The sequence below is a fragment of the Botryllus schlosseri genome, chromosome 4 (genome assembly GCF_051294905.1).
Source record: "Botryllus schlosseri isolate E-star chromosome 4, Bs_hap1, whole genome shotgun sequence".
NCBI lineage: Eukaryota > Metazoa > Chordata > Ascidiacea > Stolidobranchia > Styelidae > Botryllus > Botryllus schlosseri.
In genome coordinates, this window is record NC_137239.1 from 26,929,956 (window position 1) to 26,945,815 (window position 15,860).

The following is a 15,860-nucleotide window of genomic DNA, read 5'->3' on the forward strand; positions in this document are numbered from 1 at the left end:
CACGCGCGGTCGCAGGTTTTTGCAGTTTATCGGTCCACAAGAAGTCGTATGTTGCAGCAAGAGGTTATTTTCTTTTATCCGGGGAAAGTATTGGGTGTACTCGAATGAAGAAATAGCTTGTCCGTGACATATACGGCGTATTACTCTGGTGAACTTGAAGTTTGATGATACGTAATGACCAGGGCAAGTTATTGTTGTACTGAAATCGCGAGAAAGTTGCACTTAATTTTGACAAAAGTTGCATTTATAATTTTTGTTGAATTAGTAGGATATGAGATACTTCAAGGGTTCCATTGTATAGCCTAGTTTCTGCAAAACTGTTCAATTTGTTACTTTGCCATTTCACGGACATTCTGGCGAGACCGGCGAAAATTACATATTTTCTCGGTACACAGCAAGAAAATTACGCAATGCGGCAATAATCCCCCCCCCCCCGAAAAAAGAAGCCAAACAGCATAGCGATAATCCCATCCCCCTAAAACAAATCAAATAACACACACTGCAAACCCACTAGGTCTGCAAGCTTGACCTAAGGCGTTGCAGAAAAACTCAGTCTTGGCGACTTTAACAAAATCAATAGCATGAATAAGGTGACCCAGTGAAAATGTAATCTTCGGCGGTCTCGCCTGGGTGTTCGTGAAATGGGAAACTATCTCAAATTGAAACGACAGAATTAATAAAGCGATCTATTTACATATTGTTCAGGCACGGTCGTGTTACGTAGGGGTAGTCGAGCTGCTTGCTTGCAAGCCATTGTGTCATAAACAACAGTGAGATGCAGCTAAACCCATCATATAGCTCTTTGTTATGCAAATCAAAGAGAATAGAGCCAGACTAGAAATAGTTTATAGCATGTTTTTAAATCACTGCTCTGTACATTTTTGCGCAATATTTGATAAATGTTGCAGTAAAAATTGGTATGAAAAATAGAGAAAAGTTGCTAAAGGTTGTACCATAAAATCCCTCAAAACAGCTTAAAACATAGTACATAGATTTTGAGTATATAGGAAGCTGTCGTTGCAAATGTTTTAAAAACTTGCCCTATAGTACTGACTGAAGTTGTGTTGATCATCACAAGTAAGAACATGTAGGCCTAGTAGATAAATAGGCAGATACGTGTTAGATATCTACTCACTTGCGGATGAAAATTGTGATTTTCTGATTTTATTCAAGGATATATGCCTACATATTATGTGTCCCTATAAGTCGATTCCTTCCCCATTTCTCGTGATTATACAAATCGAGCAATAACCTTCATCTCGACTGCCCATAATCGATTAGGAAGTCTCTTCGTATCATCCAGGGCAGCACAGAACGTTTGAGTGAAAATTGTGCCGAGTTATAGATGGATAGCCTAGATCTAGATAGATAGTCTTTTATTCGTCATATCAATAAATAAAGAAGTATACAAAACAAATTGCGGTATGGTCTGGAAGACGACGAGGGGCCGTTAGGCCTTCAGAGTCAGTCGCCACCCGAGTTGGCGTCGTACATACTTGCATAATACCACAGTCGCAATCGTGAAGACCGTGGTTGTGTGTTCGAATCGCGACTATCCGCAATGCACATATGGTAGGCTATAGCCCAGTGGTCGGGAACCTTTTTTGTCCGAAGAGCCATATTGGCCCTATTTTTCCATCTCAACTCCCAAAGAGCCATACATGCCAATCAACTATTACGTCACAATTGAAAATTTATGACGTCATGGTAGCACTAATTCGAGTTCACTGCATGGGATTCATCGTGTGCGCCATATTTTCTCAGTAAAATCTGGTATATTTATTGTTCGGAAATCAAGGTCGAAACGAGAGGTATAGAACAGACGGGCCAAGCCTCACCCTTGATAACACCATTCATATGTAGCTTAGAATTTTTTTACAACTGATATTAATCGAATGTGAATGTCACACTGATTACGAAAATCTAAATACTTATCGACTTCTCAAAGTATTCGGCGGCAACATAACGTTGCGCTACACGTATACATTTTATCGCAGGTACTACACAGAGCAATACGTACCGATCAAGAACGTGGATAGCTATGGCGTTGTTTGTAATTCGAGTTTGTAATTGTCACATTCACAACAGTTCATGTCGCGACGTAGATCAGAAAGACAATGCGTATTTGAAAACTGCATTTTGAAATGGGCGGCGCCGTGTCTGCTCACTGTAAAAAATAAAAACCTCGATTTACCGCGAAATGTTTGGAAGCACGGTAGCCAGACATTTCGTGGTAATCTAACATTACCGTTAGTCAATGTAAATTTAACTTACACTCGCCCGGTAATCTCACTTTACACGCCAGACTGTAATGTTAGTCACCTCCAGTATATCTAATCTACATGTTCTCCTGTAGATTTGCGATCGAGACTGTCATTTTACCGCCTACCTACCTACATGCTGTCCCTGTAAATCAGGATTACATACCAGCTTTTAAATTCACGTACATCCATACCTATCGCAAAGCAACGCGATGCAAGAATATCGCAACATTTTCTTCACATCCCCAAAACGACATTGGAACAAACTGTATATTCATTCATGATATGACGATGAAGTGGTTATAGATGGGAAAATATTGCTGCTGGAGGTCTAATTCTTCTTTAGGAGACATGCAGTAACACGAGTGGTCTCAAGAAAACGTGAATTAATTCCACCACCGGCCAAACTTCCAATTGTTTCTTTTTCTCGTTCTCATTCCTTCTGTGTAAGTAGTATCTTGCAGTTCCACTAAAAAGAATTCATGCGTAAGTCGCTAATAAAGCAAAGTTCCTAACCTGGACAGTGGACATGACATTATAAAGACTAAGACAAATAGGCTAACAAAAATATAACATGTTTTGAAGTACCGGTACTGGCACATTGTGTGATGACGGCTCCGTCTTTTACATGACACAGCAGAGATTCATGACTTTATCTCTGTATTGAAGCAAAAGGTTCCTAATTTAAGGTGGCATGTGTGGCAAACAAATCCAGCAGTGGATGAAAACATATCTATGCTATGGCCCGAAAATGACATTACCAAGCCAACAGTTTCAACTCCTCCGCAGCGGAGTATGTGGTCACTATATAAGTCGAAAAATATCCCAAAATAGAACAGAAAATGCGGCGAATGAAATATATCAATCATGAAATCTAAGTCATCGAGGGCTGGTGTGCAGAGTCAGACAATCACTGTAACAAATACTATGTAGTACTGTATTACCTTTTAAGATGCGTATTCCATTCAGCATTCCTAGGAATCTTCATCGATCGTGTCCACTTTCTTCAAGCACAACAAGCTTCGCTCCACCCTTTGCTCGGATCTCACTAATGGCCATTGGCCACTGGCCAGACGACACTCGAACGATTTCGTAATAAATGGTATTCATCCGCTGACACATGACACCGATAATATTTACTGGCCACGTTATAATGTTTGATCTGGGTCGTTTTTTCCCATACAGAAACATTTATCATTGCATACAATGTTCCCTCTAAGCTGCGCACGTGCGCAAATGCGCAGTGCTGAAACGGTATCTGCGCACAGAAAATCTACGCTGCGCACAAAAAATCAAAAATGATGTTTTTTTTTATAGTTGTTGCGCACTGTTGTCCAATGGACCACGCAGGCGCGCAGATTCGTGAAAATTAAGATGGAACATTGCCAGGGCCAAATAGTGTTATCACTGAAGTCTGAAACCGAGGTACAAGTGCGCCCCGCAAAGGTAACTATTGCGCTCCGTAAAGAAATGAGAGTTCACACTCACCTGCGCCTCACGGAAGATATTTTTTTAGTATGGCCTCGTACACGTGAGCGATATCATTTCAATAGCGCATTATTTTCTGGGAATGGCGAAATAACATGGTTTAACAAAGTTATAAATAACAATGGGCTAGCTCGAAGTTAATCTGCGAGAAACTAACGAATGATAGTCTTCTCCACGTGGCATGAACATTGCGTAAGATTTACTCAGGACCGTAACTTTCGCACCCCAAACCCCCCAATTGGAGGGGCCGAGCTCGAAGGGGGTCCAAAATTATTTCGAGACTTAATACAAATCATGGTGTATTTTTTGAAATTTTTCAGGATTTTTTTTTCGCTCTACGCGCGTTTTATTATTGTAAGATATCTGATTATTGGGTACCCTTTCCCAACAAAAATTAGGCATGATTTATAGAAATGGGCAGCTGGGCGTCGACCATTACCGCGCCAAGGCTATGTAACATGCGAATCCAAGAAGTCCGCCAGAATGATCAGCAGCGAGAAAACCTTGGGCGAAAAAGACTGCCCCGGTGCTGACCGAAAACTTCGATATATACAAATATATCTGTAATTGTCCATGTCCATGGGCGCCTAAATGGCTGGCGCCGAATGTTCCTGTCCTGGCGATCCGAGTCCCACAACAAGACAAATTCCATATCGAGGGAACATTATTTTCCAGTTAAGAAATACCAATTTCAAATCTTGAACGTCTTTTACTTTAGTACGTTTTGGCGATTTCAATATCTTTTGACATGGCAGACAGGGGGTCACGAAATAGCATCATGTAACGAAGTCATTATATCAACGGGTATGCCCGAAGATGTTTTATTATTATTTAGAGGGCCTATCTATTCCAACACACCTCATTGGATCAGCTCTACCGGTAAATCTGATTATGTGAGCAGGGAGAGGATAAAAATTGAAAGCAATATATATATGCAATTCCCGATCATATTGGCCGATGCAATCATGAATTACAAATTTTTTCGCGCTTCGCGCGTTTAGGGACGCTACTACTAAATGGGCACCCAATGTACATGATAAGTACCGTAAGAAGCCTAGAGCCGTAGGGGGGTCTGGGGGGCGAAGCCCCCCAGAAGTTAGTTTTATCACCCTATTGGAGGGTGGTTGCGCACTGTTGTCCGAGGGCCTGCGCAGTGAGTTGGCGTGTTTGCGCAGACTCTTGAAAAATTAGAGGGAACATTGATTGCATATAGTCCCTTTTTTCATCTAATTTCGAATAAATTGATATATATTCCATGTGTTGTTCACTACTTACTGTACTTACCTAACCAGACGCTGCTTGTGATGTCACAGTTGTGCGTTGGTTGTTTACTACGAATCTCAGATAAAGCAGTCACCTAATGTAACCTATTACAGGTCGCCTTGTCCGCCATCAACAAATGGTCAGCTGAGCATGCGGTGCTGATATTTCTAGTTTCCCCGAGCAATATTATACATCCTGAACTAATTTTCTAACTTATCAGCCTTATCCGTGACAACGAATGTAACCAGCGAGACTGGCCGTACAGCCATTGCCTTATAATATAATATATGGCTACGGTGTACCACATTAGCTACGATTGTCAGTTATTTCTTGTACCCTACTAAGCTTAAATTGATACTAGAGCCAACAATTTCGGTATGATAGACCCCAGTCTCGCAAACGAGGTTCAATCAGGTCAGATCACCTCTAGAATGATATATCAGTAACAGTCAGTTCTACTTATACATTGGCTGCAGCGATTTTGAAGCTAATCAATTTTGCCAATAGCCCGGTAAACTGCAGTAACGAGTAACTGTCAGTAATTTTGGGAAGAAATTCTGGTAACTTACTTTACAGCTATGTCAAGGTAATATTATATATCAAAATGTAAAATGACAAGCTACGCACAGTAATTGGCTGCGACCGGTAATTCGTGGTAAAATTTACAGAGATTTCCCAGTAAATCTACCAGATTTTTTACAGTGATATGCTCTTTGATTAATCAACGTATCGCGCAATTCAAGATTTCGAGTCGGGTACATAGAATTCGCGAGTGATATTGGCCGCCGGAGTGACAGTAACTTAAATTTAATGATTTTGAAAAGAGGGGATCCGAGCCGCTAAACCTGAAGACGACATCGTCTTTACCTCTCAAAGACATGTTTGTACTGCCACGAGAATAATTATTTTGGTCGTGATTAAAATTTACCAACAACTCGTTGCAAATATTGATTAATTCATTACAAAAATAAATATTTGGCAAAGAGCCATATCTTATACCCAAAAGAGACATATATGGGTCGCGAGCCATAGGTTCCCGACCACTGCTATAGCCTAACAAGCGCCAGAAATTTATCTAACCGCTCAAGGTTTATCTGGGCTCGTCCTCTTGGTAAGCCCAGAAAACGACTCGGAGATGGACGCATACTAAGGTGGAGAATATGGGGAGCGTGAAAGAGCGTCATGATATGTAATCCATCAAAAATAAAGATCATGAACACTATACCATATGTACCGTTAGGTGGCAGTAGAACGACCACGAAACCGGTAATACCAGTCGCTCAAAACTCACAGGTCTGGTCAATATATATTTGGCATGCACAAATGAAAATATGTTGCACAATTGATTAAAAAATTCAACGTCGTTTTCTGCATTTGATAATTTGTGAGATTCATACAACGATCATAATTTTAAAGTGCTTCTTGGAGGTACAGAACTTTAACACACAGTTCAATAAAATATATTAATATTGAAATAACCCCGAATATGTTCGGCTGACTCTCGCCGTGGCTAATCGCCAGCAACTAATGGAAAATCGGAAATAACATTGCATTTTAACAACATACTTGGTGATGCGATTGTTGATATGCAATGTTATTTCCAATTCTACACTAGTTAGTAGTTACTAATTTAAGCTGCTTTGTTGGGACACATGCCTATATGAGTATGAGTAGGTGTATTTTACCGAAGGCGTCTTAAATGAAAAATATTGTTTATAGGTCAGCCATAATATTCCAATTATATAATACCACAATGCTGAGTTCGGCATTACATCACCCTATCGCTGATCGTATTCTGCATATTTCTCCGAATATGAAGGGCGCCAGACCATGACATTCTCTGGGAAGCGGAATGTTGGGAGTCAATGAACAACTGCACCAATGGACCGTTGCCACAGTCAACATCAAGCGTAGAGCGGCAGTGTAAGAAGAAACAGTCAATGATACTATACACTATTTCGTCATTTCGTGAACTAAAACTATTCGTAGAAAACGGTTTATATATATTTATTATGACGTTAGATATGACATCAACAAATAAATACATATACTTTGATGCGCCGAACAATCAAAAGTGAAAACATTATCGTGTATCTTCAAAACACCGATACACAATGTATCACAGATGACTGTTCGCCTTTGTCCCGAGTCGTATCTGGTTACTAATTACACATGCAATTGTGTTCCATATCCGAGCAATTATCCTGATATGACATAGAACACTTACAACAAAAGTTGTTCGTGTCCTGGGAAAGGACTTTTGACATGAGCATCGTTTAGGTAGGAGTGTTGGCAACATTTGAAGCGGTGTTTCGTTGTAATACATTGCTGCGTATTGACGATAACTGACAAAGGCTAAGCAGTATCTCACGAAAATGTCAGGTTGTAAACAGGTTGTCTTGGAATTTTCAAATCATTTTAATGGTTGAAAAGCATACGAAGTGGATTTAATATCTGTTAGAAATTATTACAGTTGTACCCCGTCATAATGATTTGAGAGCCAGCGACAACGAGGTAGCGAGATAGGTAGTGGTATGATCCACAGTTGCAGTTCCAATTGGTTGCGGGTTCAAGTCCGACCGAGGTATCTTATTATCTAGGTTTTCTAGGTTATCTAGGCTCCTCCTCGCACTCTCATCCGCTTAGGCGCTGACTTAAAAGGTCTAGAAGGAGACCGTGCTACAAGTCGGCAGCTATGGAATCGAAATAAAGCAAATCTGCCTGGTGTATGACCATTGTAGTCGACAAACACCATGAATACCACAAACAAACAACAACAAGCGACAAGTGGATACTTCTACTTATGGGTATATCAAATCTTGGCTATACTACGACTGCCTCTGCACGAGACTGTAGTATAGGCATGAAATTTAGCAGTAAAAGTACATGCCAATTTTAACTTTGTCCCTGTCAATTATTCAAAAACCGATAATGAGTTGTGTTCATTTGAAATGATGCGGTTCGACGACATCTCACGCTGCTAAACAACGGAGGCATGAAGTTTTCGAATTATAAGCTCGCCATGATGTCGAATCGAGATGGTGATACGAGAAGAAAAGCATAGTAATAATATGATCAGAGTGATAACACCGATCCTACTAGTCTTCACAATGCGGAGGACTGGTGTACACATATATATGTAGATTGTTTGCTATACAATCGATCAGAATCCCCTATTCGAGTGGTTTTGTCGCGAATGACGTTGTCACATTCAATGTCACAAGGCCCGCGACCAGAGCTGGGCGACTAGAACATCTTCAGCTTTCTCAAATTAGATTAGAATTCAAATTAGAGCTACACTTTTTTCCAAATATGATTAGAATTAGAATTAATAATTCGCAAAACCTTTTTCGATTCCGAATTAGAAAGAAATATAACAATATAATCAATCTCAGTTCATATCTATTCAGAATTCCTTCTCACAAGCATGAGATGGTAAATGTACGCCAAGCTTAGCTCGTTTTGCTCTATATAATACAGTTCTCCTGTAGCATTTTCCATAACCCAGAAAATACAATTAAAATTAGAGCATAGAGAATTTCACGAATTCGAGTACAATTAGAACTAGGTTACCGACATTCCGTTGGTATTCAGTCGTAATTAGACTACTAGAATTATGTAGTCGTGCAAAGTCCAAGTCTGCCCGTAACGCTGTTGCATATCTGTAGTAGCCCTTAGTCTAAATGGCATTGACACCTGATTAATTTTGATCCATAGCATAATTTGTTGAGCTGGTGCGTACGCCGTATAGGCTGCATATATTGTGTTTGACTAATATGGACGTGAGCGTTAGCGCAGGTGGACGTGTGGCAAGAGTGCATATGCACGTTGAAAGACAGCGTAAGCTCACATCGATGAGAAATACTTTAGAAGTCAAGAGGTATCGTGTCATTCAAAGACAGATTGAAGACGACAAAATAGCCGAAATCAACATCTGGAGAAGGTAAGCCCAATAGACATCTGCAATTGTGATTTGCAGTATGATTATATCTATAACGTATACGTCCAGGCGATCGAAAGACATTTTGAAGTATTCAGACGACATGAAAGCATTTCAGAAGGCCTTGCTCAGGAGGCTATCCGACGTTAAAGAAATGAACAAGACAAGCGGAATAAGGCCCTTGGTAAATTTGGGGCGCTACGGAGGCGTCCCTGTGAACCAAATAAAATCGAACATTGATCAATTCCGACCCGTGCGTAACCCTACACAGAGACGACTGCTTAAGACGAAATTCCTTCTACAAGCGGTAAGTGAGCTTATAATCAACTGTAATGCATTTTGAATCGATCATTTATCACGTTATCAATTCCTAGCATCAGTCCCTAGCATAGTGTGAAAAGATATTTATAGGTTTTTCATCGTGGTTACGATTTTTGGGACTGGGTTCACGTAGTAATACTTTTGTTGTAAAGATACTCCGCTTGCCAATGCCGTGACTCACAGCTATGTCCGAGGAAATGTTAAATGTGAATGCAGGCATCAAAGCTCGGGAAGGAATGAATATTTGTTGCTCGCTGCCAACTGCTCACTGCCCAGTGTTTATTGTACCATTATGATATTGGATAATTGCAACAAATCATAGAATCTGAGCTGTTAAGTATTAGATATGTAGTATGTACGGATCATGGTTTTTCGGAATCCTGATCCGACCCGGATCGATAAAACTACAGATCGCTAACCTGCGAATAGATAAGCAACTCCCGTCGTTACGCTTGAGCAAGCGTTAGAGGTTACTGCAGAGCACTCTAAAAGCAGCATTTTTCAAATCTGAACAACCCTAGACGGGTCAGTAACGATTACTTGTACTTTGTCAAAGTACCAGAAGTGGTCAAAGTAGTCAAGAAAGCTACTCAAGTAGAAGTAGAAGTAGCGACGAAAAATCTACTCAAGTATGAGTAGAAGTACTTCTTCCAGAAGCCACCTAAAACTACTTGAAGTAGAAGTAGAATTGACTGACTTTAAATCTACTCAAGTAAGTAAGTAGTTTTGAAAACAGTCTTAATTTGTTAGCATAGACTGTCAAGAGCTGCAAATTGTGCTATTCGGAAGATGCAGAGAGCTTGATTCGTATATTGATGTATCCCAGGAGGTAGCAATGTTCGACAGAATAAGCATTCTTTGGGGATGCAAACTATGGGATGCAAATTATAGTATTGATATGAAAATGCGATACTAACCCTTTGTTTACTACAAGACCCCGTTTTAGAAAATATCATGGCATGGCGCCCTACCCCATATTATAGGGCAGGGGTCACCAACACGCGAGGTCCTATTATGCGGCCCGCGACCTGATTTGAAAAAAATTCAGAAAAACGCTTAGTAAATCAATTTGAAACGCTGGAATTGATTTCAGTTGAAACATGATGTTGTTGTTGTTCAAAGTAAGCCATTCTATGTGCCCAATATCACTATTCCTCACTAATCGATACGGCTTCGGCATGGTAATATCATTCCATGGATGAAGAATTTTCTGGTACGAATGGGCATATTGCCTTGACGTGCAGTGGCCCACCACTGCCAAGACCGAGACGTTTGAAAAACGACTTCGGGCTCTCCAAAAGACCATGCTTTACGAGGAGATAGTTGTCTAGCAAGTAGGCCTACCGTGTCTAGTTAACCCCAATATTGATTCTTTAATCCAAGGGTGGCCAATCTGCGGCAGTAGAAGGGAACAATTATGCGGCTGTCGACACTTTTAATAACTATCCTAAGTTTTCGAAGATACCCCCTCCATCAGCTTAATCGGTGAATCTGATCACATTGGCCGAGAAAGGATAAATATTTTATAGTAATATGTGAAACTATACTAATAGTTATTGACGAAATTCACTCATCATGAACATAGAAAATTTTTCGCGCCTGGCGCGACTACAGAACGGTGTCCTCTGGCTCTTTACAACATAACTACTAACGATTTCGGTGCGCATAGTAAGCCGATATGCGTAAATATATTAGTTCGGAATGTACCGGCAATGGACATGAATAGTTTAAGGTGGGTATTGGGCCCCAGCTAGTTTATCACGTCTAACCACCGGTATGCGGCCGCAGGCTACATGAGTTTGAGTAGCCTAATCGAAATGCAGCCGTGAATAGCAAAAATGTAGGCCACCCCTGTTTTAGCGGCTACAGAGTGTTGTCAGGTATCGTGTTCAGCTCATAGTTTAAAATATAATGAAATTGATGATCATGATACTTTTTGTTGTATTTGTGTTTGTTCAATTAAATATTATTTCTTTTGTGGTGGATATAACCGTCGCCCATGTTAGAGAGCACAGCATTGTAATAACGTAGAGTTATCAGACGTGGTTGTTGAACTGCGTTGCCTACTTTTATCTCGATATTGATGTCATGCGGCCCGCGGCCTCTAGGAATTTGGAAAAGTGGCCCGCGACCCATTTTGAGTTGGCGACCCCTGTTATAGGGCCCCAAGTTTAGGCGAAGAGCTATACGGATAAGTTGTATCGGATACGGTTTCAACACTTCGCGCGATTAGTATACGTTAATAACAAATATTGTGGATCGTAAAATTTATAATTGGTGTAGATTTATTTTCGGAAAATAGAGGCATTACTATACACTTGCTTTTATGCTTCAACATTGTTCTGCAGACAAAAGAACTGAAAGTAATTAGATCTCAAAGTATGATACTCCGAGTATCATACTCGGAATTGAAAATGAAATACAAATACCACTTCTAAAAAGCGGAAAATATATTTCCAGTCTTTTGTTCATAAACTTCAAAGGTGGTCTGCTGAAATAGGTGTAACGTTCCAAAAACTCGGATTTTCCAGATTAGCAGGACACGTCATGGGCTGCTAGATAACGATAGGATAGGTAATTGCCAGATTGCGAAATGTTAGTTTCAAAACGTTATGGTGGGCCATATTTTCTGTGATGAAATATTTGATATGGGCCACAATGCGGTGTAAGCGGAACCATAAACAATCCGGTACCTAAATTATATTCACTGCCACTTTCGTGAAAACATATTTGTCACTTCATAGCTAATGAGCGCGAAGCGCAACAAAATTTCTGCCTTGACTTTTTTGAGTGTTAAATGTTGGTACTCCGTGAAAACAGCCCCAAAATTCCTCAGGTTATCTTTCGTATTGGGGAATTAAACTACTTCTACTTGTCAAACTGAAAATAGCGAAAAGTAAGTAAGTAGATCACAAAATATTACGAAGTAGAAGTAGAGAAAATCAGATCTACTTGAGTAAGTACCAGAAGTAGAGGAAAACCACTTGAGTACTTTTAAAAAGTAGAAGTACTTCGTTACTGACCACCTCTGCAAAGTTCTCAAGTATGGTTTGCTTACTTGCGCTAGGTATTCAAGTGATTACATTTTAGCCCACTTGTACTCAGGTTTTGGTCTGAAACTGCTTACTTTTACAATGTGAATTTTCTACCGAAGGCGTACTAGCACTACTTGCTTCAGGGCTTATGATTTTTTAGACTGCTTCTATACAGCAGTTTTCATTTTTTAGTCAAAATCAGGCCTAGAATACTCATTTATTTACTTACTTGGAAATCGCTATTTCTATGCTGCTAGTAGAATTTGACGACGTGAGCTTCTCGGGCGTAATAACACGATGTATATTCGTTCCAGGGAAAATCCACGGGTCGCATTAAATCATTTGATCCAAAAGTTATCGGGGACATCGCGCAAAGCATAATGCAGGTATATATGCATCTCATATTCTCGTCACTACTATGTCAACTCATTTTATTTATACCTACAATTTACAATAGTTGGAGAAGGCGAAGAAACCGGAAAGTTCGAAAGACGTGATAAAGAAGGGTCCCGATGAAGATGTTAATGATTCAGAACAGAACGAAGAACAGGTATATGAAGATATTATCGCATAGGGAGCGGCGTAAACTACACGATTATCACGGTTGTCTGATATCTGGTCATGCGACACAATGAACAACTACATAGGGTTACCATATTTTGGAAATCTAAAAAGAGGACACTTTTTCAGAAATTTGAGACTTGCAAAACCGGAGAAGAATTCTCAAAAATCGGTGAATTTTTCCCACTTTGTGATCGGTTGACTAAAAAAAAGGTCAACTTTTCGCCCAGCCGGAGCGTCACTTCTGTGCTAATTTACGGCATATCACTTGGATTTTGCTCTAAATATGACCTAAATTTTCAAAAAAGAGGACAAAATGTCAAAAAAGAGGACAAAAGGGCGTCCTCCGAGGACACTTTCAAAAAAGTCAAAAAAGAGGACAAATCCTCTTAAAAGAGGACGTATATGGTAACCCTACAACTACAGTTAGGCACGCAGCACTTGAGGAAGTGAATTTATAACCCTAAATCTAACCTCACTACACTACACCATAACAATACCCATGCATCTCCATCGCAGAAAGACGTAATACTGCGCCGACGTCGCCTGGTTTTGCCGCCGATCCAAGTTTCGCGAACGATGCGACCAAACGCTAATTACCACAGACGAATGGCCGAAGAAACACGAGACGGCGACGGAAATCGACGTCGATCTGTCCTGCCAAAGATACCAGAGGAACGCGCGCCTACCGACGGTGAGTATCTGGGTGGGCAAACTACGGCCCGCAACACCGTTGTGTACGGCCCGCGAAAGACTCAAGAAACGTACAAATATTGATAAATGCGCACTGAAAATCAAATTAATGTGGGTACTTGATTAAACTTTTTCTTAATATATTTCAGCATAATAATCATAAATATATACCATAGTAATTTTTTTATTTCATGTATGGCGCGATACCCCGAACTCGAGGCCCATGCATTTTGGAAGGTTTCAATTACTAAGCATCACAGCAAGTGAAACGTAGATGACTTAATTCGGACCACGAGTGTGATTTTAGATTGTCAACACGGGCAAGTTTATAACTGTTCGTGCTGTACTAGGAAAAAACGATTCGCGAGTGTGTTGGATAGATTCGTTCTTTGCATGTGTAGAAGTATTTAATTTATATATTGTAGAAGCGTATTTAAAGGCAGCATGGTTGGTTATGGATGCTTTCAGCATTGTGTGTGTTGGAGTGAAACCAAAAGTACAATCAGCATATCTATGAACAAATGGATGCTCACAGACTCCAATTTATATCCAATTCTAAAAAATCGGGACAACCGACTTTCATCCCTAATTTTGACAATGAGGACGACCATCTTTTAAATTCCCGTCAATGATTCTGACGCGTGTACGTTATCATCAAATCAATGTTTGGCATATTATTTCCATGTCGTCGGTCGCTTTATAGGCTAATCGAATAGCAATATTGAATTTTGGCTTAGTATCCCAATTTTATATGGTGCGGCTCGCGAATGGATTCAAATGTTGAATGTGGCCCGCGAGCTAAAAAGTTTGCCCACCCCTGATGTATAATAACGAACGTCTCGCATGACACTTGGCGCCTCCGTGCCATCAGATCCGCGCAAGCGGTGTCTTGAAAGGGTCTAGAACGGAAGCGGGCTGTGCTACACGTCGGCAGATAAATCATGACGAAGAATATCGGCCTGGTGTAAATGACCATTGGCCATTGTAGTCGAGACACCATGAATACCCAAAGCAACAACTTATGATAGTATAAAAAGGCATCCTTATGGACGTCAAACCTACGTTACGCCATGCGCATTTTATCAATTAATAACACAACACCAAGAAGTAATGTTTACTCGACTAATAATAAGGGATAGGAACATTACTTTTCCTACGGTAAAACAGCCTCACCCACCTTGGCGGTCGCAGTATAATGTTTTGAGAGCACCAAGACAAGCTGTGCCCTAATAAGCGTCCTATGGTGAGATGCTAATCCGTTGACACTAAGTAGCAACCCTTTGATCAGATTTCGAGAAGGAAGATCACGACTCCACGAAGTCTCCTAATTTCGAAGACAACTTCGGGACTAGGAAATCGTTTTACAAGTGGAACTTTTTAAAGCCTCGCCCACCAGAACTTCCAAAGAACTATCTGACTAACACACAGCGATTCTGGAAGCAAGGCGACAGCGTCACTGCCGGACACTCGAATATCGTCCTGCCTATAATTAAATGATTATGATCAATATCAACAAGATAGCGCTCCATAATATGGTACCGTCATATATCATCTTTCGTTGACATGGAAAGTTAATATTCGCTAAATCAGCCGTATAGCTCTCATCTGACAGATCGTTTTCTATGCGCTCGATTAGGCTATTCCAGTGACTCCTCGAACGTATGGGTCGCTTGGGTAGTCTCATAGTCGGATTATGCTTTTAGGTCTTTTGTTTTTAGGCATATTTCATCTGCGACGAAAAAATAACAATAAATATAATTTAAAACGGTAAGAGTTAACAAAACTTAAAAACTAGTTAGAAACCACTGGGCTAATCGGCTAAAAGAAATCACTGACATATTGTTTGTTTCTGTGGACAGTCCTGCATTATACGCGATGGTCAATCCGTTAGGTTACTAGAATAATCCACTCCCACCCACACACATATTCGTGGTGAGCTCAATTTGAAACAGTGGTTATCAAAGCAACTAATGCTCTACTCAAGTATAACATGTCTGTTGATGTCAAATGCAGGCCTATATGCTACTTAGAGTATAATACTGCAATTAAGACAATCGAATTTCCACTGTGTCTGAGAATCTTAGTGTTATCTCCGGATCTTTATCCCGTCATCAGTCATCACGTTGGTGATTTGTGGGAATAATTTTGTAGCATCAACACTCTTCGTTGAAATAATTTGCCCCCGTTCGAATTGTGGTTATACACTTGCCTCGCCGATTTCCTCCTAGTTTTCGTACATCGCGGTTGGCATTGCGGAAATATTCTGAATCTGTACTGGCGCCTGTCAAATCGTGTCAT

The 15,860-nt window shown here is 40.4% G+C and overlaps 1 protein-coding gene and 1 long non-coding RNA gene across 2 annotated transcripts; one reads left to right on the plus strand and one right to left on the minus strand.

The window, feature by feature from the left end:
* Positions 1-2,376: 2,376 nt before the first annotated feature.
* Positions 2,377-3,461, minus strand: LOC145437664 (uncharacterized). Its single transcript, XR_013914706.1, has 2 exons — positions 3,206-3,461; positions 2,377-2,730 (listed from the first exon to the last, which is right to left on the minus strand). It is a non-coding gene; the product is annotated as an uncharacterized LOC145437664 (long non-coding RNA).
* Positions 3,462-8,496: 5,035 nt separating this feature from the next.
* LOC145437663 (uncharacterized) lies at positions 8,497-15,080 on the plus strand. The gene is made up of 6 exons (XM_080314947.1): positions 8,497-8,955; positions 9,022-9,259; positions 12,623-12,694; positions 12,766-12,858; positions 13,389-13,563; positions 14,851-15,080. The coding sequence occupies exons 1-6, from the start codon at positions 8,789-8,791 to the stop codon at positions 15,057-15,059; spliced, it is 954 nt and encodes a 317-aa protein (XP_080171073.1). The 5' UTR covers positions 8,497-8,788; the 3' UTR covers positions 15,060-15,080.
* The last annotated feature ends 780 nt before the right edge of the window (positions 15,081-15,860 follow it).

What these genes read in the sequence shown, in the direction of transcription:
- LOC145437663 (XM_080314947.1), top strand. Translation starts at nt 8,789, where the DNA reads ATGGACGTGAGCGTTAGCGCAGGTGGACGTGTGGCAAGAGTGCATATG. An exon ending in GAAATCAACATCTGGAGAAG is followed by an intron (nt 8,956 to 9,021) that starts GTAAGCCCAATA and finishes GTATACGTCCAG; the next exon opens with GCGATCGAAAGACATTTTGA. An exon ending in GGAACGCGCGCCTACCGACG is followed by an intron (nt 13,564 to 14,850) that starts GTGAGTATCTGG and finishes CCCTTTGATCAG; the next exon opens with ATTTCGAGAAGGAAGATCAC.